Raw genomic sequence first — 14019 nt, forward strand, 5'->3', positions numbered from 1 at the left:
ATGTTTTACAAATAATAAATTTATTTCCAAATCCTGAATTATAACCAAATTACAATTCCCTTTAGGTCTTTTTTGCTGCTTTACACAAGGATTAAAAAAGACATAGCCACAGCCAAGTCACACATACACCAAGTGTCCTGGGCCAGTTTTAGATGCGATGGGTCCAGCCACCTCCCGCTGCCCCGGCAGCATCTCGGATACTCTGCAGCCCGGCTCCCGCCATGCCGCGCTCCTGCATGGAAGAACTCCACCTCCTGCCACAGAGTCTGGTCCAGCAGGAACTGCCCTGGGGGGCTGTGATATGCACAGATGAAAGTCCTCAGATGAAAGGGCTTTGTCGGCAGCCTCAGGGCTCCCGCCATCTGGCTCAGGACCCAATACCTGCTGCCATCCTCTCTGGGGACAGCCTCAGCTCACAGACCAAAGCGGGCTGGCGTGCGGCGAGGGGTCATGGGCTCCCCTTGCTCTTTCCGGCCTGGAGTGTAGATCTTCATAGACCTGGAGACGCAGCAGGAAAGATCAGGAAACACCGTGCCCTCACCCCCAGCAGGGAGGGCAGGAGGATGCAGAGCCCCAGGACTTACTGTTCCTAACCCGTGGTAGGGAGCTCTGGGGCCGAGGGATCTCCTCCCCGGCACATTCTCACTCCCCTGCCGTCCCCATGTTCGACTGGCGACGTAATCAAGGAAGCTCACTCATTCTGATACGCTTTAGATCGGATTTTAACAACTCCTCCCACAGTCCCTAGGGGAGCTACAAAAGCAGCTTCCCTCCACCTCACTGCCTCCACTCCAACTGTGTAGCAGCCTGCCTTTGTCCCCAGTGCCTGGGAGGCAACTGTAAACTCCTGGAATTTCCCAGGTGACTGGAGTGTCTGCTATTCATGGGGGCCCCTCAGCCCTCGTTTGAGAGATTATGCTAATGAGGTGACTCTTGGTGAACCCCTTGAGTTTATCCAACAACATGACTCAAGGCAGGCTGGCCTCTCTGCCCCAGGGTTAGCACTGGTGCTCTGAGCCACGTGCTATCAGCCTCACCTCTGGGGAGGAGGGGGGACTGGAGGCTGAGCTCTACCACATGACAATGATTCAGTCATTCATGCCTAAGTAACGGAACCCCGATGATAAGAACTCCGGACACTGAAGTTCAGGTGAGCTTCCTGGCTAGCAATAACCTGTCATACTGTCATGCATCAGTGTGCCACGGGGGGACGTGGTCCTGAGGACAAACGAGGCTTTGCATTTGAGACCCTCCCAGACCTTGCTCTATGCATCTCTCCTTTTGGCTGGTTCTAATTTGTACCTTTTTGGTATAATAAAGCTATAATGATAAGTACAGCACTCTCTGGAGTTCTGGAAGTCATGCTAGCAAATACTGAACCTGCAGGGGTCCATAGGGATCCCCAGATTTGTAGAGGGTTGGCTGGAAGTGAGGATGGTGTCCACACCTGCAGCTGGTATCTGAAGTGAGGGCGGTCTCACGGAGGCCTGTGCCTGCGACCTGTCAAGTCTGGCCTAACTCCAGGGACCAGCACAGACACAGAAGCCCAAGGCGCACTTCTCACCACTGCACTGTGGTTTCCAACCCCCTCGCTTCTGAGTAAAGCTGTGACACCTGTCCTGCTACTCCAGGCCGCCTCAGGCCCTGAATCCCTGCCAATGACCGGGAGTTGCAGGTGTACTGTCACTCCTTTAAAGCTGTCAGGAACTCCTCCCACACATCCTTGTGACCACCCAATGCACAAGCAACTTCTGTCACCAGTTTGCCTTCACACATGCACCTTCCCATAAATCCTGACCCTGCATCAGGGCCTGGTCTCTGGCAGCCTCCTGGGATGGGTGCCACCCCAGCCAGAGTCTGAAGGCCAGAGCTCACCTGACACTGCCCAGGGGGCTGCGCTTCTCCTGCTCCTGCCGCCGGGCTCGCAGCTGCTCCTCGGCCAGCGCCATCTCCTCCTCCATGGCAGAGGCTTCCTCTTTGGCCCGACGACGGTTCTCCTATTGAAGAGGGACAGACCTGGCTGAGCCTACTGGGGACCACTAAGGAAGGAGGCCTCGTCGGCACCCAAGTCCCTGCCACAAACCAGGTGCTGCATCCACCAGGCCAGTGCTCCACATGGCTGCCTGCCTCAGTACCAAAGCCGCCTTCTCTTCTGCAGCTGAGGCCTGCTTTTTTCACTGACTCAAGACACTGGACAATCAGTCCTAACTCAGTCATCCCTCAATCCAGGAAGTACTTACATTTCCTTCTTTTTTGAAAAATCAAGTTCACAACTATGCCAGGAAGCACAGAAAAACAGGGAAGATGTTACCTGCTGGCTGGAACGGACAGGCATAAGATGCAGGGGAGCCTGGTGTGGGAAGAATTATGCTACAAAAAGGGGTAAGCCAAAGCCCAGCACCATTTTGCAACCCTAAATATGGATCTAGGCGATGGCCATCAACAGACACTAAAACCTCAAGATGGAGGAGCAGTGAAAACCTATCAGGGAAGAGGCAGGCTGCCACCACTGGGGCCCCTCATCCATCCTCCCATCAGCAAAGGTGGGGCCACCAGACCTCATACGCCTCCTGAAGGCATCTAAGAGGAGGTTCACAGCGCCACATGCAGGCATCCCTGCCACACGCAGCTCAGCCGGGATCTAATCGAGCGGTTGGACTCATCGCCAGCTTACAGCAAGTGCACGAAACACAGGCACAGGTTAAACACCACTGTGAGCAAGCAATGAGGCAAATACATCATACGGACTATTCGACAGGACAAATGACCTGGCTGTTCCAATAAATCAATGTCATGAAAAAAAGCGTGGGGTGGAGCCTGTTCTAAAATGAAACAGTTAACACACATAAGCAGCTGCAATGTCTGGATCCTAATTCAAGCAAATCGATCGTAAGAAGTTATCTTTGAGATAAATGGAGAAATCCAAATGCGGACTGGAGACTTAGGTGACATTAAGTATTCATTTTTTTATGAGTGATAACGGCACAGAGGTTATATTTAAAATTTTAAGTCCTTTTAGTCAGAGACACATACTCAAGTATTTATGGATGAATAATATATGAGATAAGCTTTAAAATATTCCAGAAAAAAAAAATGGATGTGTGTGGAGTGGGGTAGGAATAGTGAAATTGAACAAATGTTGACAATTATAGAGGCAAGGCAACGAATTCATGGTGGCCTGTTGTACTGTTTTTCCCACTTTCATGAATATTTGGACTTTTCAATAATGAGTTTTTTGGTTTTGTTTTTAAAGGCTCAGCCTACCAAACAACTGGAGTGGGTGGTGGGGAATCAGACAGATCCAGCCTGCTGGATCACAGCCTTTATGTTTGCAGAGAGAAGTAAGTGGGTTAGATGACTGACCACAAGTCTTCAATATCAAGCGGAGGGAACATCGAGCCCACAGGCAAACAGCACCCCCGCGGAGAGCACAGAACCCTCACCTGCCGTGACTTGCCCGCCTGTTTCACGCTATAGAACATGGGGCCCAGCTCCGCCAGCCACTCCCCGTCCACAGCGGTCACGCACTGCATGTACTCCTGCGGGCAGAAGGGCAGGGAGGCGAGGGTCACAGGAGGGCCAATGTCCCTCCCAGAGTGGTTCCACAATTAGGAGCCACATGGGAAAGGCCCAATCCCTGGCCCTGCAAGGCTGAAAAAAGGAAAGGAAAAACCCCAGATACTCCCATCCAAACTCCTCCACACTTGAGAAAATGCCCCTAGTATCTAAGAGAAAAGGCCCAACCCCTCTGAAAATCCTTCTAATGACACCAAGAGGGGTTGCTCATCCCAAGCAGCAAGTGGGGAACAATCGTGCCCACGCGGCTGAGGTCACTGCAGTCTAGAGGTCAACCCTGTGCAGAGCTTCCCCAAGTCCCCAAATGAAAACCAACCTCACACGCCCCGCAGAGCAATGCACGTGGCCTCAAGGCTCCCGGGCTAAAAGCTCACGCCAGAAGGCAGTGAAGGGCTTCAAAGCCCAGCCAGACAGGGGGCCTGCGTTACGCAAGCACCTTGGAAAAGACTCACCTTGGTGGTCATGACCAACTCGTGATACACTATGTAATCTGGGGTGTAGCCCATTCCAAAAAGGGAGCTGGTGGGGTGCAAGTGGCAGGGCATCCCAGTGCGGATGTTCACATACTCCCCGATTCCCTAGGGAGGAGACACAACAGGCAGCCACGTCAGGAAAACACCACCCATTTGGGCGGCGACCCCATCCCTTAACACTGTCTTGACACAGCCTTTGGGGGAAGCCCAGATCTGCAGAACCACACCAGGGGAAAGGAAGAACTTTGCCCTTATACGCGTATCAGGCTGAGAGGGGCCCATTGGGCTCCTGGGCTCACCTTGAGCTTGGCTGCTTGGTGGAAATAGGCAGCACAGATGCACTTCCTGACGATGTCCCAGTCAGTGCCACACGAGGCCAGGCTCATCCGCTGCTGCACCATGATGTCCTTGAGTTGAGCTCGCACCTCCCGGACCTAGGGCAGGACATGGAGGCACCAGGAGGGAGCCCTCCTTCCCTCTCGACCCTCCCCTCATCCCAACATCCTGCTCATCCACCACCCTACCTTCCGCATGGCCTTAGCATGGATGAAATGATCGTTACACCAGATGGTGGAGTAATTATTGTTCTTCCACTGCAGGTAGACATTCAGGTAGGTCAAATGATCGCTCTCAGGAACAGCAAACTTCTCCCGGATTTGATCACTCTCCTCCTCTCGACCCTAGGAAGGGAAAAAGAACCTTCACTCTAAGTACAGGGGGGTCCAGGCCCACTGAGCGCATCCCAGAGGTTGTAACACTACCACCTACCCACACAAAGAACTTCAAACATGTCAATAGGTTGCCCTGACAATTTGAGAAAAATTAAAATAATTTTTAAAAAGGTCTACTGTAAAACATGAGGGCTCAAGAGCAACCATACTAGAAGATAAAAAATGCTCTTGCAAATTTCCAAAGCATTCCCTGAGAACCACTGGCCCAGCCCTTCCTTTCCCCTACCCCAACCTGCTTAACCGAGAACAGCAAAATCATTCTTCAGAAACTCTGATTCCGCCCTCTGTTCCATTTCAGTAATACAGAGAGAAGCCATTCCCCTCCCCAACGCTTCCTCGAGCCCTCTGGGGAGAGAGGGGAGCCGGCCGCTGCCCCACCTTGGGCCTGTAGAAGATGGCGGGGACCGAGAGCATGGAGACAATGAGCAGGATCTCAGAGCTGCAGCCCATGTCACAGGACACGATGAGCATCTTGGACAGGGCAGGGTCCAGCGGGAACTCCACCATCAGCCGCCCAGTAGAGGTCAGACCACCTAGGAGAGATGAGCAAACTCGGATATTTGACGGGACAGTAGAGAGAAGAAGGAAGTCAAGTGCCAGCACCCATGAGGTTCCCAGGGCCGCCTCACCTGTGTTGTCCAGGGCCCCGAGGATCCAGAGCTGATACATAGAGTTGAGCATGTTGTCCTCCGGGGGCGGGTCCATGAAGTGGAACTGCAGCAGGTCCTGCACCCCGAGGGACTTGAGCAGCAGCACCACGTTGGCCAGGTTGGTCCTCTGGATCTCGGGCACCGTGGTGGTCAGGAGCTCATTCTTGTAGGCACTCTGGGTGTAGAGCCTGCCGGGGAGAAGACCCCATCTTCTCACCACAAGGAAACCCCACAGCAGCCAGTACAGATGAAATCCCACAGGGAGGGAGGAAATTCTCATTTCTTCTCCCCACCCACTACTTCAGTGAATCACTGACTTCCACCTATTCAAAACTCCAATCTGCCAATTTAGCCCTTCTTCTGGAGCCTCTTACATGCTTCATTTCTTTTTTTTTAGACAGAGTCTCACTCTGTCGCCCAACCTCTGCCTCCCGGGTTCAAGCGATTCTCCTGCCTCAGCCTCCCGAGTAGCTGGGACTACAGGCACCCACTACCACGCCCAGCTGATTTTTGTATTTTTAGTAGAGATGGGGTTTCACCATATTGGCCAGGCTGGTCTCGAACTCCTGACCTTATGATCTGCCTGCCTCGGCCTCCCAAAGTGCCAGGATTACAGGCATGAGCCACCACGCCCAGCCATCTGTTTCATTTCTAGAACCAATAGGCCTGGGACTAGAATCATGGCTGGGTTTTATTTTCTTGATATTTTTCTATATTCATTAACGCTCTATAGTGAATACACTACTTTTTTTTTTAATTGCAACAAAAAAGGGGGAGAGAGCCAGGCAGAGTGGCTCACACCTATAATGCCAACAGTTTGGGAGGCCAAGACAGGAGAATCGCTTGAAGCCAGGAGTTCACAATACCAGGCTGGGCAACATAGCAAGACCCCATCTCTACAAAATGTGAACACATTAGCCAGGTGTGGTGGTGCCTGCCTGCTCTCTCAGCCCCGTGTAGCCAGGTGTGGTGGTGCCTGCCTGCTCTCTCAGCCCCGTGTAGCCAGGTGTGGTGGTGCCTGCTGCTGTCTCAGCCCCGTGTAGCCAGGTGTGGTGGTGCCTGCTGCTGTCTCAGCCCCGTGGGAGGCTCACTGGACTGCAGGAGATCGAGGTTGCAGTGAGCTGTGATTGCACCACCACACTCCAGCCTGGGGGACAGAGCAAGACTCTGTCTCTAATTGGAAAAAAAAAAAAAAGAAAGAAAACGGGGAAAGAGAACAATAGAAATAAAAAAGAACCAATGGCATCATTTGTCCAGACCTACCCTCTGAAGGGAGGCAGGCTGTAATTACCTGCATGTGTACCTACATCCATGTAGTTTGGCCTCAGACCTCAGAGATCCCTGGAAAGCCACTCCTTCCTTCCACTCAGTAGCATAGGATGAAAGGACTAACAAGTGGCAGCCCTGCCAGCAGCTTCCAGCCTTGGGGACCAGCTCTAGCGCCAGCATCCTACCCGCCCCCGCCCGGGCTCCATGCTCAGCAACCCCAGCGCTGCCCCGGAAAGCAGGCTAGCACAGGGCTCCTACCTGAAACACTGACCTGGGCCCGTCCTGCCGGCTCGCCCTGACCGCTGGTTGGCATTGGCCTGGCTAATGGGATAGATCTGCAGAGCATCCATGCCAATCCTGGGGTTGAAGACCTAGGAGGAGACGGCAAAGAGCTGACAAAGGACAGAGTGAGGGGAAAGTGGAAGGAGGCCTGAGACAAAGGCAAGCCCTGGTTGCTACACATGGCAGAGGAAGAGCCAGGAGCCTCTAGAAATGTTCTCATGAACACCTGAAGAAGTCCTCCCCACAAACACCAGCTCTGTGAGTGCTACCATTAAATTTTCTACCTCATCGAGTATTACAAGGGTTAAACGAACCAAGCACAGTGAGTCAGTGTGAGCCTCCTCCCACCACCATCACTTCCACGCGCTCCCCACATCCGGGCCAGGAGCGAGGCCCTGGCTTCCCACCCCGCAGCTAAGTTAGCTTCCGGTGAAGACCCAGGCCCTGCCTCCCGTGTCTTCTCTTACCTTTAATTTGCAATAACCAGAATCGATAACAAACATGATGCCGTCAACAGTCAGAGACGTCTCGGCAATATTGGTGGCAACGATGCACTTCCGAACACCATCTGGAGCCTAGAGCAGGACATACAGGGAGAGAAAAATGAGTCCCTCAAGACAGGAAAAGCTCCACGAGGGGGAAAAGCCTACCTCCTAGCCCACCCCCTGCCAGGACAGTCACATCCCCTCTCGCTTCCTTTAGGGAACTCCAGGAGCCACTCCTGGACATTCCTGCGGTCACACCTTCTGGAAGATTTTGGCCTGGAGGTCAGAAGGCAGCTGAGAGTAGATGGGCAGCACAGCCAGGGCAGGTGCGTTCTCCAGTTCCTCCAGATGCTCCACAATCTGGTCTGAGGTCACCTGAGAGCCCAGGGAGGAGCTGTGAGACACTGGAACCCTAACCTCTCATATGCAGGACACACCCGCTCATCACAGTCATGACCAAGGCACGCACCTCAATGTCCTCTTGGCCAGGCATGAAGATAAGGATGTCTCCAGGGGCCCCCGACAGGTGCACCTGCAAGGACTGCTTCACTGCAGCCTCCACGTAATCCTCCTGTGGGGTCTGCAACAGCAGTGCGGACACAGTCAGAGGGAGGTACTAGAAGCGCAGGCCAGGCATCCTCTGGGAGCCCTGTGGCCCAGGCACTGCTCTGGGCTGGAGCCATGGACTTTGAGGGTCACCACACCTCCACATGGGCCTGACTACGAGGCCTCTACAAGAGGGCACAGTGCCTCCCTGGGCCCTGTACTTCAGCCTCAAAGAAACAATGAAACACAACCTCACCCAGAGCAGAGTCCTTTGTCCCTGAGTCCCAGAGCTGCAGGCTGCCCCATTTGCCCCATGGTCCCCAAGAAATCTCCAACCCAGTCCCCTACCCACCCTCCACCCTCCAGCTGGCTTCTCATCAGAGAAGTGCATGGCATGGAAGGGTCAGTTCATAACATGGTGGCCTCAATACCTTGCTGAAGAGGATATCAACAGGGAAGGTACGGCCAGGGATGTGGAAGATGGGGACATTCCCAAAAAAGGCAGCAAACTTCTCCGCATCCATCGTGGCTGATGTGACAATGAGCTTCAGGTCTGAGCGCCGAGCCACTACCTGAGAGAAGAGGCGGCTCGGAGGCTCCCATGGTGGGGACCCTTGGCTCCTGTCCCCCAGTCCCATCAGCACCACCCCCGAGCAAACAGAAGCCAAAGCTGACAAATGGGCCTATTCAATTCTTACCAATCCTGAAGACTGAAGCAATGAAGCCACTGCCCAGAAAACCCCAAGCCACCCTCAGCAAAGCAAGAACAGCATAAACTACAACCCGAGTCTGAACTGCAACCAGAGGCCTCAGGAAACTCTGGCCTACCAGAGACCCCCTCAGCCCACCTGGAGCACCCCACTAGCTACTGGTGGTGCGCTGGTCAACACCCCACACGCACAGAGACCAAACCACACAGCCCTCACCTCCCGGAGCAGCCCGAAGAGCACGTCAGTGTTGAGGGAGCGCTCGTGGGCCTCGTCCATGATGATGGCACTGTAGTGATCCAGGTCGGCTTCCCGGAGGGACTCTCGGAGCAGGATCCCGTCAGTCATGTATTTGATCAAGGTGTTCTCTGAAGTGCAGTCTTCAAAGCGGATGGCATAGCCCACCTGGAGGTCAGAGAGATGGCTCAGATGCCCTGGCCACTGGCTCACCACCAGCACACCCCGTACTGGGGTCCGAGTCTTAGCAGATCACACCCTTTAGAAAAATGGGTGGAAGCTACTAGGGAATAACTACACGGCTCAGCCCCCATGCCCACTCACCTCCTCGCCAAGGTTTCCCCCCATCTCTTCACTGACTCTCTTGGCCACTGACATGGCAGCTACACGCCGGGGCTGGGTACACCCAATCATCCCATAGTCCGTGTAACCATCTTCATGCAGGTACTGTGTCAGCTGAGTGGTCTTACCACTCCCCGTCTCCCCAACCACGATCACGATGCTGTTGTCTCTACGAGGACAAGCAGGCAAAGGGCTTATCAGCCGAAGTGGAAGGCCAACGCCCAGCCTCCGCGAAGACTCCGCTACCTCCTATCCCCATGACTAGCTATCCAGGGAGCATGCCGGTTTAGAAGGGAGAATTTCACTGGGAAAACAGCCTCTTACTGAGATACCACCTGAAACATCTGGAATACGGTGAGGTTTAAACAGGTGAGCTAAAACAAAATGGTGCCATCCCGTTACTTTGTGCAGTATACCCCAGGCATGGGGTCAGAGGAAAAAATTATTTCCCTTCTCCATTGGGTGCAATGCACAAAAGAAAAAGAGCTCCTGGGTAAACATGGGAGACCAAGGGCACCCCTGATTTAACACTAGATTCCTGGGCCCCGGGTGAAGTTACCTGATAATAGTGAGCAGCTCCTGCTGCACTGCGAAGATGGGCAGGTACTGCCTCTGCTCCAGGATGGACTTCTTCTTTGCAAATTCACTGCTGGCTTCGCTCTTTCTCTTCATGTGATCTGCAAACTTCTGCTCTGTCCTAGGAACACACAGCAACCTCAACACCCTGCATGGTGCTCCATGCTGTCCTTCCTGATTGGGTTACTGCCCTCCTTCCTACGCTCAGGAATGAGGACTTCGGCAAGAGTCTGAGACACCACAGCAGCCAGGGAATCTGAGATGGTTCTCATCGGCCTCAGGACTGAAACTGCTACGTGAGAATCCATCATCCACAAGACACTCAACACCACAGGGTCCAACAGAGCCAGCTGAACACGGATCGGAGGAGTCACAGATCACCACGCTAGCAAACCCTCTAACCAAAACAGAGTGAGCAGAAGAGGAGTGGAAATCAATCCCCAGGTCACTAACTTGTAGAAAATACCCTTGGGCAATTTCAGCACAACACCTAAAGGGCTAAAATAGCCACACAGGCCTTGTGAGGAGGTAAGGGTACAGAGCACGCGACGTGGGTCAAACTTCCTCCCTCCTTTTGGCAGGACAGCAGGAAAGCACAGTCTGTATGGTTTTGTTTTCAAAGAACTGTGAAAACAGCCCCACTAAACAGTAACCTGCAACCTCTACTGAAAGCTCTCAATGTCTGACACATGTACACACCTGAGACGCAGAGCACTGTCACTTTCTCAAGGCTGCCCGGCAAAAAGACACCAGTTCAGTGCTCCACACTGTCCACATGCCCCTCCCCAGCCCCTTCCCCAGAGACTTCCTGTCTGATCTGCTGCCCCGTGCTCTGCTGAGCTTCCTATTTCTAATTTCACCCAGTCCCTCCTGGTCACCCAATAACTAATACCTAAGGAATTAAGTTAACTAGAGATGAATAAGGGCTGATCAATAGTACCAACTTCTCATATGGACATTTCACACAGGAGTGGAGAGAATTATTAACTCAGATGACCATTCAGAAGAACGTGAGGGCATTTGAAGGATGAGGATCTTGAGGGAGGGACAGATAAGTCCAGCCACCTGCCCAATGCAGGAATCCCAACTCAGCATCTGCTTAGATGCCTCTATGAACAGAGAAGTCACTGGCCAATAAGACAACCCTTTCTATTTTGGAACCTCTTTTAAAAATAGTTCTCATAGTGAACTGAAATCTAAGGGACTAAAACCCAGCTACCCACGCTGAACACCTGGGAGGCACTTCAGCAGAGTGGCTCTGATGTGAGACGGCCTGGGTCTGATCCTAACTCCCTCACTGACGAGCTGGGTGACCTCAGACAAGTTACTTAACCTCCCTGGGCCTCCTTCCTCTCACAACACCAGCACCAGAGGAAGCAGTGGGGGGAGCAGGAATCACATATAGGAAAAGTGGAAGACAGTGAAGAGACCAGGAGGAAGGGACCGGAGACAGCGGAAGATGCAGAGAGGTATCCTAAGAGTCTCCCACTCAGGAGCCACAAAGTCGATGGGTTCTGCTGCGACTGCCCCCATGGGCCCCCCATCTTTGGAGCAAGGCTGATCTGCTGCTGGCAGAGGCTGCCCACCTGTAGTCCACCTTCCCATCCTCCGTCACAGCTTTATCTGGCTCTTCCTCCTTCTTGACGCCCATTATATCTCCCAGTTTGGTCCCAGCCAGTTCCCAGTGTTTGTGCTGAGCCTGAAAAGGAAAAAGGTCAGTCTGCTCCATCCTGCCACATGACTGTGGGCAATGGAAAATCAATCCCAGGGGAGAGCAGGCTTCACCCCACAGGTGGTAAACTCCTCCAGAGTGCTGGTGGCACCAAGCCACACATTCCAATCCTCAAGCCCCCAGCTCTCCCAACACCAGGCCCCGCAGCTGTCGGGACTAAGGACTTGATAGAGGGGACTCCTACCTTCTATCTGTGGGCCTAATAAGACTTTTGAAAAGAAGAAATAAGAAAAAAATACATATAAACTTCTCAAACACGGTGACAAGAAACCAACCTTCTTGCGCTCCTTCTGCTCCCTATGCTTCCGCACTGTTTGGCTGCCTTTCCGAGCAATGATGGCCAGGTCAGAAGTGGCGTCCTTCACTGGAATCACCGGCTCCGGCTGCAGCAGTGGGGAGAAAGAGCAATGCCCATTAAAATCAGCAAGAAGGCCATTTTCATGAGAGTCCTACTTGTGAAAGGGACTGCTACCCTCTCATGGTGCAGGGCTATTTTCTCCCTTCTTTCTGTCTCCACATCAGGCTTTTTTTTTTTTTTTTTTTTTTTTGAGACAGAGTCTTGCTCTGTTGCCCAGACTGGAGTGCAGTGGTGTGACCTCTGCTCACTGCAGGTTCTGCCTCCCAGGTTCAAGCAACTCTCCTGCCTCAGCCTCCCAGGTAGCTGAAACTACAGGTGCCTGCCACCACGCCTGGCTAATTTTTGTACTTTTGAGACGGGGTTTCACTATATTGCCCAGGCTGGCCTTGAACTCCTGGTATCCAATGATCCACCCGCCTCAGCCTCCCAAAGTGCCGGGATGACAGGCATGAGCCACTGCACCTGGCCCACATCAGGTCTCTCTGAGCTGAGCTGTCTTGTCCCTGGCCACAGAGGAGCCTCACCTGCTTGGTGAAGACAATGCGCCCATCCAGAAAGGGAGGCACCAGATTGTGCACCATCAGATGCACCTTGGCTGCGTTGTCCTCTTCAAAGTCCTCATCCACCTCCAGCCGATGGACCACCCCACTGGTGAGCATGCGGTTTGTCTCCCAGCGCTCGTTATCCTGTGAGGACACAATGGGAGCCACACTCAAATTTCCACCCCAAAGGTCGTCCTGAAAGGTTACAAGGTAAGTCCACACATCAAGTCCTGACAGAAGGCCACTGGTAGCTGCAAAGATGTCACAGGCCTCTACCCACAGCTCCAAAGACAGAAGAGGTGCTGATCCCAAATCACCTGCAGGACTTCGTTCCAAGCACCAGCACCTTTCATCTAAATCAGAACCTCTAGATGGACACACAAATGGTAAGTATCCCTAGCCCACATCAGAGACACAAAGAACACAGACCACAGAGGCAGGTCCCAATGCACCTGTTCCCATCAACAGTACTTCCCCTCAAGGAAGTACTGCAAAAGAGAGAAGTACGAGCCGGGGCTTTCCTTAAGCTACTAAAAGGCTCATCACCCACTCCTCTTCCACCTCCAGAGGATCTGGGCTTCTCGGCAATCAGGGGACAAGCTGTGCTGCCCTCACTTGGGCATAACCTGCTGCTTCCCCACGTGCTCTACCTCCAGCTCTGAATCTGCTCCAACTTCTGCAGGCAGCCTCACCTCATTGATCTGTCTCCGCTGAGCTGAAATGCGCTTCTGCTTCTGTTTATGCAGGTGCTGCTCCCGCCTCCTCACGTAGTCCTCGGAGGAATAGGCCAGAGGGTTGTGGAACTCATCATAGCCCTCGTCCATCATGTACCAATCCCGATCGGCTTGCTGCAGGGCAGGAGGCAAAGCAAGGGAGTGAGGGACAGATCAAGTTTATGCACGAGACATGGCCAACAGAGGAGGGGACGCTTGGTAGGAAGTCACTACTGCAGTGGAGCTACCCTTGTGAGCGGTGCAGGAGAGGCCTCCCTGCAGCCACGTGCCATCTGGAGGAGAACCACAGTGGGAGACTACACAGGACTGGAGGGCAGCCCATCACGACAGCACTTCTTAGATTTACCACATGGTGGCACCAACACATAACAGAACAGTTAGGTCAGCCTACTGCAGTGAGTGACAGGGTTCACCGTGCCGCCTATGCCTCTGCAAAGAGACTCCAGGGCGTTGGGGCTGAACAGGGCTCAGGTGTACCCTCATCAAAGCCCAGTCCTGCTAGAGGGTCACCCATCTACGGACGGCCAGCAGCCTCGATCAGCCCCTCAGAGGTATAAAGCTTTACCCTCTGGTCATCCTCCCACTGCTGCCGCTCGTCCTCCGTGTCAAATGAAATTCCTTCTTCGCCCTCCTCGCGTCTTCCTGGAGGAGCACAGGGAGCAGGTCAGTCCATGCCCTGGCCTGTCCCCAGCAGCCCCAGACAGATCTGCAGGGCCACGCAGCTCCAGAAGGGCAGCCCCTGCTCATCCTCGCTAGGGCAAGCAAGCCTGCTCTTCTGC

The 14019-nt window shown here is 53.4% G+C and overlaps 1 protein-coding gene across 1 annotated transcript in view; it reads right to left on the reverse strand.

The window, feature by feature from the left end:
• Positions 1-14019, reverse strand: part of DHX38 (DEAH-box helicase 38) — a gene marked incomplete at its 5' end in the record, with an annotated part of 19259 nt that continues 5240 nt past the window's right edge. The window contains 22 exon segments of the mRNA NM_001133228.1: positions 1-294; positions 382-498; positions 1876-1997; positions 3444-3539; positions 4029-4154; positions 4349-4483; positions 4574-4729; positions 5159-5313; positions 5410-5618; positions 6958-7070; positions 7449-7556; positions 7725-7841; positions 7936-8046; positions 8444-8584; positions 8939-9124; positions 9281-9467; positions 9858-9995; positions 11461-11573; positions 11882-11989; positions 12489-12650; positions 13199-13354; positions 13806-13882. Of these exon segments, the coding sequence (NP_001126700.1) occupies positions 414-498; positions 1876-1997; positions 3444-3539; positions 4029-4154; positions 4349-4483; positions 4574-4729; positions 5159-5313; positions 5410-5618; positions 6958-7070; positions 7449-7556; positions 7725-7841; positions 7936-8046; positions 8444-8584; positions 8939-9124; positions 9281-9467; positions 9858-9995; positions 11461-11573; positions 11882-11989; positions 12489-12650; positions 13199-13354; positions 13806-13882 (2801 nt within the window). The 3' untranslated portion in view covers positions 1-294; positions 382-413.

This window comes from Pongo abelii, chromosome 18 (assembly GCF_028885655.2).
Source record: "Pongo abelii isolate AG06213 chromosome 18, NHGRI_mPonAbe1-v2.0_pri, whole genome shotgun sequence".
Lineage (NCBI taxonomy): Eukaryota > Metazoa > Chordata > Mammalia > Primates > Hominidae > Pongo > Pongo abelii.